Source organism: Monoraphidium neglectum (genome assembly GCF_000611645.1).
Source record: "Monoraphidium neglectum strain SAG 48.87 unplaced genomic scaffold scaffold00031, whole genome shotgun sequence".
NCBI classification, from domain to species: Eukaryota; Viridiplantae; Chlorophyta; class Chlorophyceae; order Sphaeropleales; family Selenastraceae; genus Monoraphidium; species Monoraphidium neglectum.
The window spans coordinates 30,556-43,850 of NW_014013597.1; the positions used below are offsets into that span (position 1 = coordinate 30,556).

At 62.3% G+C, this 13,295-nt stretch overlaps 3 protein-coding genes across 3 annotated transcripts in view; 2 read left to right on the forward strand and 1 right to left on the reverse strand.

Annotated features, from left to right (window-relative positions):
• Positions 1 to 1,662: 1,662 nt before the first annotated feature.
• On the forward strand, positions 1,663 to 4,116 carry MNEG_0393 (hypothetical protein; the record flags this gene model as incomplete). Its single annotated transcript, XM_014051121.1, has 4 exons — positions 1,663 to 2,701; positions 2,948 to 3,147; positions 3,576 to 3,680; positions 3,913 to 4,116. 4 exons carry the CDS (start codon positions 1,663 to 1,665, stop codon positions 4,114 to 4,116), a joined length of 1,548 nt encoding a protein of 515 aa, XP_013906575.1.
• A 3,533-nt stretch (positions 4,117 to 7,649) lies between these two features.
• Positions 7,650 to 9,086, reverse strand: MNEG_0394 (hypothetical protein; the record flags this gene model as incomplete). Its single annotated transcript, XM_014051122.1, has 5 exons — positions 7,650 to 7,930; positions 8,135 to 8,306; positions 8,557 to 8,635; positions 8,782 to 8,849; positions 9,003 to 9,086. The coding sequence occupies 5 exons, from the start codon at positions 9,084 to 9,086 to the stop codon at positions 7,650 to 7,652; spliced, it is 684 nt and encodes a 227-aa protein (XP_013906576.1).
• Positions 9,087 to 10,210: 1,124 nt separating this feature from the next.
• The window catches only part of MNEG_0395 (hypothetical protein), a gene marked incomplete at both ends in the record, with an annotated part of 6,055 nt that continues 2,970 nt past the window's right edge, over positions 10,211 to 13,295 (forward strand). The window contains 9 exons of the mRNA XM_014051123.1: positions 10,211 to 10,255; positions 10,454 to 10,784; positions 10,965 to 11,134; positions 11,515 to 11,649; positions 11,911 to 11,986; positions 12,171 to 12,294; positions 12,481 to 12,583; positions 12,794 to 12,853; positions 13,138 to 13,242. Coding sequence (XP_013906577.1) covers positions 10,211 to 10,255; positions 10,454 to 10,784; positions 10,965 to 11,134; positions 11,515 to 11,649; positions 11,911 to 11,986; positions 12,171 to 12,294; positions 12,481 to 12,583; positions 12,794 to 12,853; positions 13,138 to 13,242 — 1,149 coding nt within the window. The remainder of the gene's footprint in view (positions 10,256 to 10,453; positions 10,785 to 10,964; positions 11,135 to 11,514; positions 11,650 to 11,910; positions 11,987 to 12,170; positions 12,295 to 12,480; positions 12,584 to 12,793; positions 12,854 to 13,137; positions 13,243 to 13,295) is intronic.

The following is a 13,295-nucleotide window of genomic DNA, read 5'->3' on the forward strand; positions in this document are numbered from 1 at the left end:
GGGCGTGCTGTGCTGTCTACCATTTGCCTCAGCTGCAGCGTGCACTGCACGCAGCCTAGGGGGTCTGGGCCCCGCTCCGAGCCCAAGGCATTGCGATTTGTCATCCGCACCCACCAGGCAGGTGGTTGGCCATGCGTGCCAGACGCCGTGGCCCAGAGCATATCCCCACCACGCTCGTACATTGTCAGATTCCTGGTGGAGAGTGCAATGCTGTGGGGGTTGACAGGCGCACCGATATCAACAACGCCGCAACGGCCTGTGCAGGGGGCGTAGCGATCTGCAAGTTTGGCTGGCGCGCACGCCATCAGCATGAGTGCAGTGCTCTCAGTTCTACTGAAAGGCGGATGTTCTTGCGTGGAATGCTCTTGCATGGAGTTCAAGACTCACCGCCTGCATAGAGCGGCTGGTACTGTATGGCTGTTGCATGCGCGCACCGCTGGGATGCCCAAGCATGCCATGTTGTGGCTCTGGCAGCTCTGCACACAGCCGTGCATTTATCCTACATTCGGTTGTGTTTCAGGGCCAGCTTGCAACCACGGCTAGCTGGCCTTTGCCCAGCAGGTGGGAAGGGCTGGCTCGGTTCTGCCCCCTGTGATGCTGGACCTCAGGACCACAATCCAACGCCAACGGAGTGTAATCGCGGGTGCAGTGTCACATAACAGCGTATGTTTTGACGTTCATATTATGGCTTTGCTGCCTCGTTGGGCGCGCGCAACCTGCCACAGAATCTGGTGGGTGCATCGATAGCGCTTCCGGCGTCGTGACGCTTTCATGAAGCGTCCCGTTGACGCGGGATCCGGCGTGCACCCCTGCGCCATGGGCTCGGCCCAGTTCGACCAGCTTTTGAAACCGAGTCATTTACTCGCCATATGCCAATGATCACGGTGCACTGCCTCTTGCGATCCCCCTGATGAACGGCCCGTCTAGCCGTCTGCAAACACTGAACTTGTTCCCAGCATCATGCAACCATATAATTTCGCACGTAAAAGTACATACAAACGCTTAGAGGCAGCTACACACGACGGCAATCGTTCGATCAAGCTCGACTTGCGACACGGCGCCCTCGTCGCCTCGGCGGCCTAGAGACGACTACAACAACGAACATGATTTCTTGATCGAAGCTGTACTCTCTTGTTGGCTGTGAGGGCACCCGGCTGCGTGCGCTCCTGCGCGCCAGACAGAGGTCGATCGCCCCATGTGCTACCTAAACAGCTCACACGCATCCTCTGCGCTTCATCAAGAACATTGCGTGGCCGAACGCGGCGCAAGCCACCCTGTCGAGGGCCGCGCTCGGAACTCAGGTGCGTTCTCAGGGCCTCGGGTCCACGTAGCGGGCCTGATTTGTGTTTAAGGTTGTCATAACTGCATGATCGACGTTGGGACCCTCGCACTATGCCTGATCGTCGCGCTCGGCGGGTTGTGCGCCGGGTTGCGGGTATTTTGACGGGCAGTGAACCTCACGTGCAGGCATGCCACCACCCCCTTTGTTGCCCGAGAGGTGTGCACCTAGTTTCAATTGCCAGAGTCCACTGCACCCATGTGTCCTAGACGCGCTGTGCGCAACCCCATGCATCACCCGCCGCCACCCCAACAGGCCCCGTCGCCATCGTGGCACACGAGCCACGCCCACTCTCTCCCCACCATCGCTGCTCCTGTGGCGGAATGGACTGGGCCGATGATGTGCTCGCCGGCGTAGAGTGCAGCGACCATCGGCAGCGGAAGGTGCCCCCCCAGGCGCTCGCGCCCATCCGCACGCTCGCGCCGTTCGCCGCACAGGCGCCAGCCGCCGCGCCCACGGGCGCCGCCTGCGCCAGCGCCGCGCTGTACGGCGAGCGTGTCGGCGGCCTGCGCCACGAGGCGGCCTCGGCCGCCGTCGCCGCGGCGGCCGTTGCAGCAGCACAGCGCGCGCGGCTGCAGGCTGTCGCTACGGCGCGTGACCAGGCCGCCGAGCAGCACAGCAAGCCGCCCATCCAGCAGCAGCAGCAGCAGCAGCAGCGCCCCGCGACCTCGGCCCTCCCCGCCGTGGATCTGCTCCAGGTGCTGCACGCCGCCGCCGCCACGCGCAACGCGGGCGGCGCCACATCTCTCTACGCTGCCCGCAGGGCTCAGGCCGCTGCGCTCGCGCCCACGCTGGCGCCCGTGACGGCGGCCCCTCAGCCGCCCAGCCAGGCCGCCGCTGCAGCCGCCACGATCAGCAGCGGGTTCGCCGCGCGCCTGCAGGCCGCCGCCAGCGCGGCGGTCGCGGCCGCGGCGCAGGCGATCCACATCCCCGCCGCCGCGCGCCCGCCGCCCGGCAGCGGCGCCAGCAGTGGCAGCGGCGGGAGCGGCGCGTCGTCCCTGACCCACGGCCTGGCCGGGCCTGACGGCTGCGGCGCTGCTGCGCCCTGCGCACCGTGCGCGGACGACGACACGCGCCTGCTGATCTGCAGCGACGACGAGATTGAAGACGGCGACAATGATGACGACGGCATGGCCAAGTCGTGCGGCGCGATGGCCGTGACCAAGCGCCCCGCGCCGCCGGCTGCGGCGGCTGCAGCCAAGCGCGCATCGTTCGCTGGCGGGGCCGCCGCCGCCGCCGCCGCCGCGCCGCGCTCGGCGCGCGTGCGGCTGCTGTGCGCTCGCGTCAGCATCTACACGGACTGCTGCAGCCCTGCGGCGCTGGCGGTCGCCAACACCGTCATGAGCAGCATCATGCTGCCAGGTGGGCTCATGGGGCAGCCTTGCATCAGGGGCCTGCGATTCCGTCCAGCGCACCCCATGTCTGGTTGCACGGGCCCCCTTTTGGCCATGCAGCCCCGCTCGTTCTGCCCTTGCCCAGCGCACATGCCCGGACAACCCCTTCATGCAAACCCTCCCTGCTTTCACGCCCTTCTGTTGGAGGGACCTTCGCAGCGCCCCTCGTCCTCACGCTTCCCCCTCCACTCCCCTGCTCCGTCCCCATCACCAGGCGGCGTGTGCTACCTGCCCGTCTTCCCGGACTCTGTCGAGTTCCAGATGGGTGCCACCTGGCGGTTTCCCTCGTTCGCCGTGGCCCTGGGCTCCTCCTACTTCCAGCGCCTGCTGGCCGCCGTGCCCCACCTCGCGCACGCCGCGCGCCGCTGCCCCGCATTCGAGCGGTACTGCAGCGCGCTGCCGTCAGGCGGACAGGTGGGCGTCGCCGGTGCACGCGCGCGCACTCGTGTGTGTGTGTGTGTGTGTGTGTGTGTGTGTGTGTGTGCGCGCGCGCGTGCGCATGCGTGTGCACCGCATCCCCATGTTTTCGAGAGTGGGTGCGCATGCGCATGCGCACGCATAAACCTGCGCATGCACACGCATGCGAACATCCAGATACGTGCGCATCTGCATGTGCTTGTGCATGTGATTACGGTTGTGTGCCGACCTTGAGTGCCGGAATTTGAGGATGCATGCGCCATCTTGCGTACGTGAGCGCTTGTGGATGTTTGCACTTGTGGGCACACGTGCAAGCCTCTGTCAAAACTACAGTGATGCTCGTAGTGCAGTGATCCCTCCACTGCACAGCCCTTCTCTCGGCTCCACCACACCTCACCTCACACCACCCACGCCCACTCCCACAGGCCCCCGCCGCCTGCGCCAGCGCCAACGAGGCGTCCTCCCTGGAGTGCACCCTGCGCTCCACCCAGTTCACGTGCATCTTCCTCGCCACCAAGGTCGCAGACCAGGTGAGGCCAAACGGTCAGGGCCCACGACGTGCTGCCGGCACAGGCGCGCTCATGCACATGTGCTTTTGGGGTGAGATTCGAATTCCGGGTGGCGCTGCTGCGCGCACTGGGGCGCAGTTGGGGTGTGGCTGCTCGGCACGTCTGCTAGCTGGATCCTCCTCCTGCCAGCGTCCCTATTCCGCACTGATATCCCGCGCTTCTGGTGCGCCCCTGACCCCCACCCCCTCGACAGGTCCACGCGTATGGCCTGCTGCGCTTCATGCTCAGCTCGCTCACCCGCCAGCGCCGCGCCGTCACGGGGGACGAGGCGGCCAGTGTCGAGCTGGGGTGCCTCTCTGGCCTCGGCTGGCGCATGGGGCCCTACTTTGCCGAGGACCCCCTGGGCGACAATAGCGACAGCCTGATAGGCCTCTTCTGCGGCGGCGCGCCCCGCTGAGCGCATGCGCACGCGGGCGCACGGCCGGCCTCGCCCCGCTGCGGCGCGCGGCGCCTTGCCGCGCTGGGGCGCGGCGCGCAGCGCCGCGGCTGGTTGGCTATGTATGAATAGGATGCTGCGGGCCCATGTCGGCCTGCAAGCGGGCTTGCTGCCGATTCTGCGCCTGCCCGGCTACCAGATCCCCCGCAGCGGGAGAAGCGTTCCAGAAGAACTCCCTGTGGAGAAGAAGTGTGAAGACGTGCACCGTCTTAGGCAGTGAAGCTGCGGCGCACAGCAAGGCGGCCGGCGAGCTGGCAGACAGGCGGCCTGCGAATAGGGAGCGTTTCGCCCGCCAGCTGCTGCCGCCGCCCTCGCCGCTCCGCCGGATCGTTTTTGTTTGCCATCACGGCCCTCAAGAAATGTGGGGCGTCGCGCTCGCGCCGCCCCCCATCCCCTTGCCGCCGCGTGAGCCTACGGGCCTCGCCGCGGCATGGGTTGCCCAAACCAATGTTTCCCGCTTTCAAGCACCGCCCTCCCGTCGATAGGCCAGGGCCCCTTTTGCAGGTGGCTTGCGCCCTTCAGCATCTACTCCCTGCTACTGCTCCCCGGGCTCCCATGCTAGGGCCGCACCCTGCTGCTCTGCTGGGTACTCCCGCGGGCTCCCCTTGGTGTGAGCCACCCTTTTGTGGGCACCTCTTGAGTGAGAGGGCTCCTTGCTGTTCGGTTCGATGAGTGATGGACACCCCTTGGTTTGCTGCGGTCCTCGCGGGCTCTCCACGTGCAGGCCAGATAGACACACTGTGTGCAGGGTGTGCCCGTTCGTTTGCGGCGCAAGTCCAGGCCGCCCTGCGCCTCAAGCACTTGCGCCCACGCGTGCCTCGCCAAGCCCCGCAGCACCGTCTGCATCGTCCCACAAACGATTCAGCGCGCCGCCTGCCTCAACAAACCAACCACGCGCTGCGGCTCACGCCAGCAGCAGGCGAACCAGCTTAGGTCGTATCGCGCAGGGCAAATTCCAAAAACCACCCGTCACTTTCCAAGCAGCAGAGCGCCCAACGAGCCCCGCCGGCGGACTGCGCTGTCCGTCCACGCCCCGTCCCTGCCCATTCGTAGCCACTCAAATCCGGATCCCATTTCACAGGGGAAGTTCCTCCCTGGGGTGCTGGGCAGGCCTGGCTGCGCCTGCGCGCACCGCGCGCGCCCCTGCCCGCACCTTTGTATGTGTAGGGACTTCACCCATTTGCAGGTGTTACAGCGCATACACATTAGGCTTTTTTTTTGCTGCAGCGTTTGACAGTTTTGCGATTTGGGCCGAGTGTCGGGAGGCTCGCCAGTTTGTGTGAGTGCCGCGGGCGGTGAGGACGACGGTCGGCCTTTATCACGCCTTGCGCATCCGCCACACCGCTACTCCTTGCCCCCTCCCTGGTGCTGATCCAGCCGAGGACGGTCATAGGAGTAGCGATGCATTCTCCATGCATCGTTTTTGCTCCGAGGCCATTCCACCTGATTGGCGAGGGAAGCCCAGCGGGCGGCCATCAATGAGTTGATGGGAAGCTTGCGAGATGTGCATGTCGGTGTGAGAAGCCGCACACACAAGCATCTGTGCGTGTGTCGGGTTCCAACTCAACTGTGTCTGGCGTTGGCGGGTACATGCCGCTGCTTTGTTCGAACACGCAACCCCTGCAAGCCTCTTCTGTGGCTGTTTTGCTCCGCCGCGTAGTCTTTATTTATCAGTCCGTTGTTCTGCCTCTCGCCTCCTTTCCGCCCGCCACATCCGCAACCGCCTGGCCGCGCATGTTAGGTGGAACGCCCCGTTCCCAGCCCCCTGTCCTTAGCCCAAGATGCACACAGATGTGCGAAGCGGAGTCGAGATTGCCGGCCAACGACCGCTGGGCGCGCCACACACCTGCCGCAGGTTGCGCACAGGCGCACTTGTGCGGCTCGCGGGTGCGCTGCAATTTGGGGCGCCCCTTTGCATTCGCGTGGGCGGTTTCGAGGCCGGCCCAGTGCGGGTGGTTTACAAGCTGGGTCTGGCGCCCCAGGGGTGTAGGTACCTGCCGTCCGCTAACCAAACATGGCAGCGCAAGCGCGTTGGCAAGTCAGACAACCTATCTGCAGCTTTTCTGCATGTGGATGTCGCGCGCTTCTTCGCCACCTGCGTCCTGTCGTGCAAAGGGGCGAGTCAAACCTTGATTGCAGACAACAGGAGTCGCCCAGCGGGCTTGACACCCATCAACTTTCACACGTGCAGTGTTATCTTAGACTTTGTCGGGTGCTGGCACCAACGACATGTGCACAGGACTTTCTACCAGACACTCGGCCTCCTTTTGCGGCCTTCATATTTTAGGCAGGGGATGTTTTTGCAGCGTGCCTGCGCCAGGGATTGGTACGCCTGAATGTGCAGCAAGTGTGGGAGGTGTTGCTCCTGCTTGCCCCACGATGTACGTTTTGCCCTGGCGTGTGAGGTGTTTGCTATGCGTGGCTTCTGCAGGCGTGTGTTGGGGGTGCTCTTCAGAAGTACTTTGGTGCCCATTGCAGGAGGGGCTGTGTCCCAGCGCTCCCCCTTGCATTCCCATCAGAACTTCCCACCTCATAGGTTTCCATTCATGCGTGCGGGCCCCGTTTGTGGCCGGCAGCATGTGTGTCCAAACCCGCGGTGCGACAGGATTGTGTCTTTGACCGAGCCTACGTCGGATAGTTTGCGCTCCACGGTGTGGTTTACGCACAGCCATGCGATTTTTAGCTTTTTGCATCGGGCCTTTTTAAATCGGCCGCGGCCCGCAGCAGCAACTTTTTGCCTTATTTATAGGTGGGTGGGTGTGTTTGTGTGTGTGGCAATTTCCATTTAATTTTTAGATGCATGCCATGCCATTGTGTATGTTGGCGCGCTTAACAATTCCTGCAAATCTTGCCATGTCATGCGCGCCGCTTTCAGGTTGTGGAGCAAAACTCAGATTAACATGCATGCAGGATTGGCCAGCAAATTGGGCCGCCTGAGCGCAGCTGCCTGGTTCACGTCGCAGGATTGTCCGCGGCAACGTTTGCAGAGCAATTGTAATGGTATTTGCAGAAGTTGCGCTGTCTGTGAAAGCACTCTCAGGCATATCACACTTTCAGCTCTATCAGCACAGTGCCTGACCCCTCCCGAGATGGCGCAAATCTTACACACAAAATCGCCAAGTCACTGGCGTGGTAGGGAGCAGGAAACTGGGCAATGCTGATGCTAGTGAGTTGTAGAATGCAAATTAGACTCATTCATCTGTGAATACCAAGCCGCATGCTGCGCAGCCACTGGTCTTACAGACATCAGTGGCCTGCCCCACCAACGATGGCGCGCCACCGCCCGGAACCCCAGGGCGCCAAGCGGCCATTGCGAGTGGTTGGCTCAGTCTGCGATGGGTGGGGCATGTTGCGTATGTGTGCGGCGTCGTCATCTCCTCATGAACACTTGCCTTCGAGCGTGCTGGGAGGCCAGGGGAGAAAAGGCACGAGCTGCGCCCGCCGCTTAGCCTGTGCCCATCGTGCCCAGAGTTCAGTGTGTTCTCACATTTTGCTCAAGGGCTCTTCGGGCTGGCCGTCTTGTCGCCCTGGGTTGCGGCTGGCTTGGTGACCTTTGGGGTGGGACTGGCGACCTTGGGGGCAGGGCTGGCAGCCTTGGTGCCGGCATCCACAGGCTTGGCAGCGGGCTTGGCCGCGGGCTTGACTGCGGGCTTGGCCTTTGCAGCGCAGGCGGCTGCAGCACAGGCCGGGTTGACGGGCAGAGTAGCCGCAGTGCGCTTATACGCGGCCTTGCTTCCATGTGCGGACGTGACGTCGATTTTCACGCTGGTGGCGGCTGCGTGGGACGCAGTGACAGAGGTGGAGCGGATAGAGAGGGGTGCAGAGGCAGGGATGCAGGTCTAGCGGAGCGAGGCGGCAACACGCACACCACTGCTGGGCGTCGGTCTCGACCCGGGCATGCTCAACGCACTCTCCCCAGTAGCAGGACACCCGCGCTAAGATTATGAAGTCCAAATTGCTGCATGATCGAGGGCCTCACCGCTGCAGGCGACGTTAAGCGTGATGGTCTGCAGTTCCCGCGGCGCAAACCCGCCCAGCGGTGTCGGCGCAGAGCGGTCAACAGCCAGCCGGCCAGGACACGCTGCGTCGGCACCTGGGAAGCTGCCAGCGTTTGTAGTGATGAGGGCCAGGCGCACCTCGCCGAAGCTCAGCTGTGCGCGGCAGGGGCAGCAGGGAAGGGGGCGTCGGTGATTAGCCGGCTGCTCTCAGCTGGGCAAGACCGGTGTCTGCCTGTTCGAGGCCGGTGTTGCCACCCCCCAACCATGCTGGTGCAAGTGATTTGGAAGCTGCTTGCCGATGCAAAGGACGTTGCAGCCAGTCGCACAGGCAGAGTGGACCGCTGTGATATCACCCACTAATCCACATAATGAAGCGCCAACCCCCAACACAAGGCAGCGGCACCTTAACGCTGTACGCAACGCCAGGGCAGACAGTCGTGACGGCCTTGCCAGCGCTATCCAGGATAGCGACAGTAGTGGTGCTGCAGGTTCAAGGGAGCAGCGTTAGTGCAGATCTACTGAATTTTAGGAATGCCTGTCTGACAAAGCAAAGAATTCAGACTGCCGTTGTCAGGTGGCTTCCTAACTCGCGCAGACCGCGCCGCATGGGGTGCCCCCAGAGTCTCACGTGTCATTCTGCGGCGCTTGATGCCCCCGATAGCCGCGGTCTGGGTGCGCCGTGCAGCCTTTTTGCTTCTGCAGCGAGCCGGGGTGGCGTGCACGTTCAGCATGGTGCAGGATGGAAGCAGGCAGCAAAGTGTCTTCAAGCGCTCACCCCCTGACCGAGGTTTCTGGTGTCGCCGAGTGCGCGGGGAGTCGAAACCCTTTCATTCGCTTTTCAAAACTCACGCTGTAAAAGAAAGCTGGGTAGCCAGCGACGAGGTGCGCGGCGCAACCCAGCACCAGCACCGCTGCGAGCGCGTGACGCGCCATTGTCCAGTTACCGCGAGCCGGGACGGAGTTTATGTCGATAGCAATATCTCCCGCACGTTGAGCCGCCACAGATCAGGTCGCAGATCGGGAACTAGGAAATGTTCGCAGCAGCGTCCAGCAGTGTATGTTGCAAGGCGCGTCTTGTGGCTAAAACTGTAGGCTATCTGTTCCATGTGTCTGTTCCTGGATGTGTTGCCCCTGCCGGCCCCTGTCCTTCTCGCAGCGTTGCTGCTGTGGCCTCTTGGGGCCGGCCACCTTGGCAAGTGACACTTGGCGTAGCTGGTATGCTGTAGATGCGTCTGCGGGACGCTTGTGCGCGCATATTTTTTTGCGACTAAAGGGATTTAAGGTTCTGGCTGCAAAGCACATGGCACAAGTACAGATGCGGAGCGCAAAAGCTACAAATGAGCCCAAATGGGTCAAAGTGGGGCCACCTCGACACGAGTGACCGCAAAGCCATTCAGCCACGAAAGCCTGCAAGGTTGTTACCTGGTACATCTGGTTTGCTACTCTTAAAGACGATGCACAAGAGCGTTGCGCTCAGCAGGAAAGGGAGGCGCGCTGGTTGTTTCATTGTTTGCACAGGAAAATTTCCCGGCTCGGCAAACAGCCAGCCGCCCCAAGTACGCGCAAGTCACTACGTTGTGTCGAGCCTCAGTTTGCATGAAAGTTGGTAATGCGATCGGTCACCGGAAGTCACAGCGCAGTTGGCCGCCAAGTGCTTCTCGACCCCGCATCGTTTTGAGTCACAGCCCCATCGCTCCCCAAAGCTCGCACGCATGCGCGGAATGCAACACCCACGCTGAAGTGTCATTTGCTCTTGGCACAGAGCGCCTGTGCGATCTGCTCTCACAGAGTGTGCGAGAGGAGCCACTTTGCGGAGCCAAAACGTCGCTTTTGCATGACAAGTGACATCTGCACTGCTACTGAGTGCACCGACAGCTACTAGACACGGGTGACCGGCCAAATTGGGGCAAGCCAGATCAGAATCGCGACCCTGCGCGCGGCTCCTTGCGCTCGGCCACCTCCAGGGCTGCGCACAATTGAGACATGGTGGTGAGTCGGCTGGTTTTGGTTGTTCTTTGCTGAGCAGGGGCGGCGGAGGCGCGGTCAGCCGCCGGCGCATGCAGGGCACATCCAAGGTGGTGTCCCTCGCAGGCTCACCCGGGGTGTGCCTGCACCTTTCCGTGTACGGTGTGGTGCCTGCTCAATGGTGTTTCACTGGCCGATAGTAATGACTGGCAGCTGTGGCAGCATGAGCAGTCCTGCTCATGAACACCAGTCGGCAGGCTCGACAGCACACAGCCGCTGGACCACACCTGCACCAGTGCCCATGCCCAACGCCGCACTGTCCCCGCTCCCCGCAGCTGCCTCTCCGCTGGCGGACTCCGGCACGCGCCGCCGCCGTGCCCAGCTACCCGCTGGCGCGGCTGCCAGCGTCGCTGCCGCTGCTAGTGGTGGCGCTGCCGCTGCTGGCCGTGCTCGTGGCAGCGCAGTCACCGATACCTTTCGGCAAATATGACTGCTTGAACCCCGCAATCAAGTCCGTGGATGGCTTCAACCTCAACACTGCCACCCACCAGATCTCGGTGCTGCCCGCTGGCTTCACCAATGCCGCCGCCAAGGACAGCGTGGCAGCAGTCGTGTCTGCAGCAGCGACGCCCCAGGAGGCCGCCGCTGTGTACGGCACAGCATATGGTCCAGAGGGCCCCTCTGTGTTTGAAATGTTGGCACCCAATGTTTTTTTAAACCCCGATGGCACTCACAAGCAGAGACTGCCTAAGGCCATAACGCTCTTCAAACGTGTCGACCCTGAAGCGTCGCTCGCTTCTGCTGCGAGGATCGGTGCCACGATTGCTGCCGCGGCCGCCGCTGCAGCACCCGCCGCCGCGGCTGCAGCGAGCGCGGCACTTCAGGGCAGTGCGGGCGCCGCGGCGACGGCGGTCGCGCCGGCGGCGGTGGCCCCGACTACCATCACTATAGCTGATCTCTTCAGCATCACTTACTACGGCACCTGGAAGCTTGTCACAAACCTGGTCGTCAACGAGGTGCGTGCACTGTTGTGTAGGCTGGCTGTACTTGGCTTGCGGCAAGATGCGTCATGCGAGGAGGGTGCAGACCTGCCGCGAAAACTCTGTGCCGCCTACATGGTTTTGCACCTCAACTCCCACCCCCGTGAAGCACACATCAGCGCAAAAAACACGTGGGCGCGCACAGACACGCACATATGCACACACACACACACACACACACACACACACACACACACACACACACACACACACACACACATGCGTACACAAACACACTCTTACACGCGCACACATTATTCAAATCACACACAAGCACAAGCGTTCGCACGCACGGGGCGCTCACCGCCCCCGCTGCCTCCACCATGTCACCTCCATGAACCATCCTAAACTTGCAGACGTACGTCCTCTATCAGTGCGGCACTCCCAACCCCGTGGACCTTGGTGTGGCACCCAAGGACACCAAGACTTTCCAGATCCCGCTGCACTCTTTGGCTGTGCCCGACACGACCGCTCTCGCCCTCGTCGGCCAGGTGCGTGCTTTCGTGTGGGCTCGCGTGCGCACGCATGCATGTTTCAGTGAGCTCGGGTAGACGTGGGCACATGTGGTGTAGAAGGCAACACAAGCCATTGTGGTGGCGATGCCAGGCGGCTGTTGTGACCTCTCCCTGCGTCATGTGTCTTGGTCTCTTGCCTTGTGAGATGCTTCCTGTCAGAAGAGACAGCCCCTCTGAACCCTCGGACTACATGCAAATGCACACACACACACCTTTCCCCCGATCCGCTCTCTTCAGTCTGTTTTGAAGCTGCAGGACCGTGTTGTGGGTGCCCCCAGCTACTGCACCGACGCTTGCGGCCAGGTCATCGCCAGTGAGCCCCCCTCCGCGCCCGCCCTGGCGCCCGACCCTGCTGTGCATGTGCCTTATCTTGCCTCCTTTCCCGCCCGGGTCTTTGTCGTCGCTCGTGTTCGCAGGCGGCAGAGGCAGCCAAGCCAGTAGCAACCCTGTCATGACGCCCTCATGCACCTTTCCTGCAACAACCCCGGTGATTGCAGCCAAGTGCGGCTTCAAGGCGGACCCGGACCCCTTCACCTTCAAGGTGCCGGGGAACATCCTCGGGGTGTCTGACGCGCTCCTCGACACCTTCCCTAACGGCGACCCAAAGTCCATCATCATCAGGTCTGTGGCCGCAAATTGCTGGAAGCGAAGGGCATACCTTGTCCTGACATTTCCAAAAAATGTGGGCACCACTCCTCACGTTGGTTGAAACATGACTCAGTGAACTGAGCAGAGGTTGCGCTAGTCCATGCTGCGCCCAGCTGGTAGCTTGCCCAACCCCCTTGCCCCGTTGCGCGCGCCACGCAGTGCCCCCGGGACTTCCCCCGCCATCCGGCCCCAGTGGCTCAAGTTCATCGGTGCCTTCTTCAACCGCGAGGGCGTCGCATCCAACAGCGCCGACACGCGCATGGTGCGAACACAGCCTCCGGGGCAACAGCCTGCTATGCGCCAGTCTTGCGCAACACCTCGCTGCTCAACCATTCCGTTTGCTGACCTGCTGACGGCCTACTGCACCCCTGCGGCCCGCTGTACGTTTGCCGGCAAGGCGTGGATGCGTGAGTTCGACACACTCCGCAACTAAACCCTCACCCCATGCCCCATACCCAAAACAACGCTGCAGCGCAATTACCTGCGGAAGGCAAAGCTGGCTAGGGCTGCAGCTCCTGACAACAAGCCCAAGGTGACTGTTGACTGCGCCACAAAGCACAGTTGCATCCCCTGCGACGTGCAGGGTTTTAGGCAGCCTTACGGGTCTGCGAGGGTTTCGTCTTTGCGCAACACTCGGTCGGCGGATTCAGCAGCTTGTCTTTTCCCCAAACATGCGAGGCCCAGGGATGCATTCAGAAAGAGATTGTGTGCTTGCCAGTCTGGGTCCCCAGCATATTGGCACGCAAGCACAGCTGCACGTCCCGCTGAGGTGGCCGCTGTTTCGCCAAACATAATTGTCATCTGCTCATCTTCCAGGTGATCTGGATCTCCTCCATGGACATTTTCAAGGACTGGGGGTATCCTGCTGACGGCATCCAGTATGTCATCTTTGGCACTAGGTTCAAGAAGAGCTACGTGGAGGTGGGCGCGCTCAGATGTGTGGAAGTGTTTCTCGTGTGTGTGTGCGTGTGTGT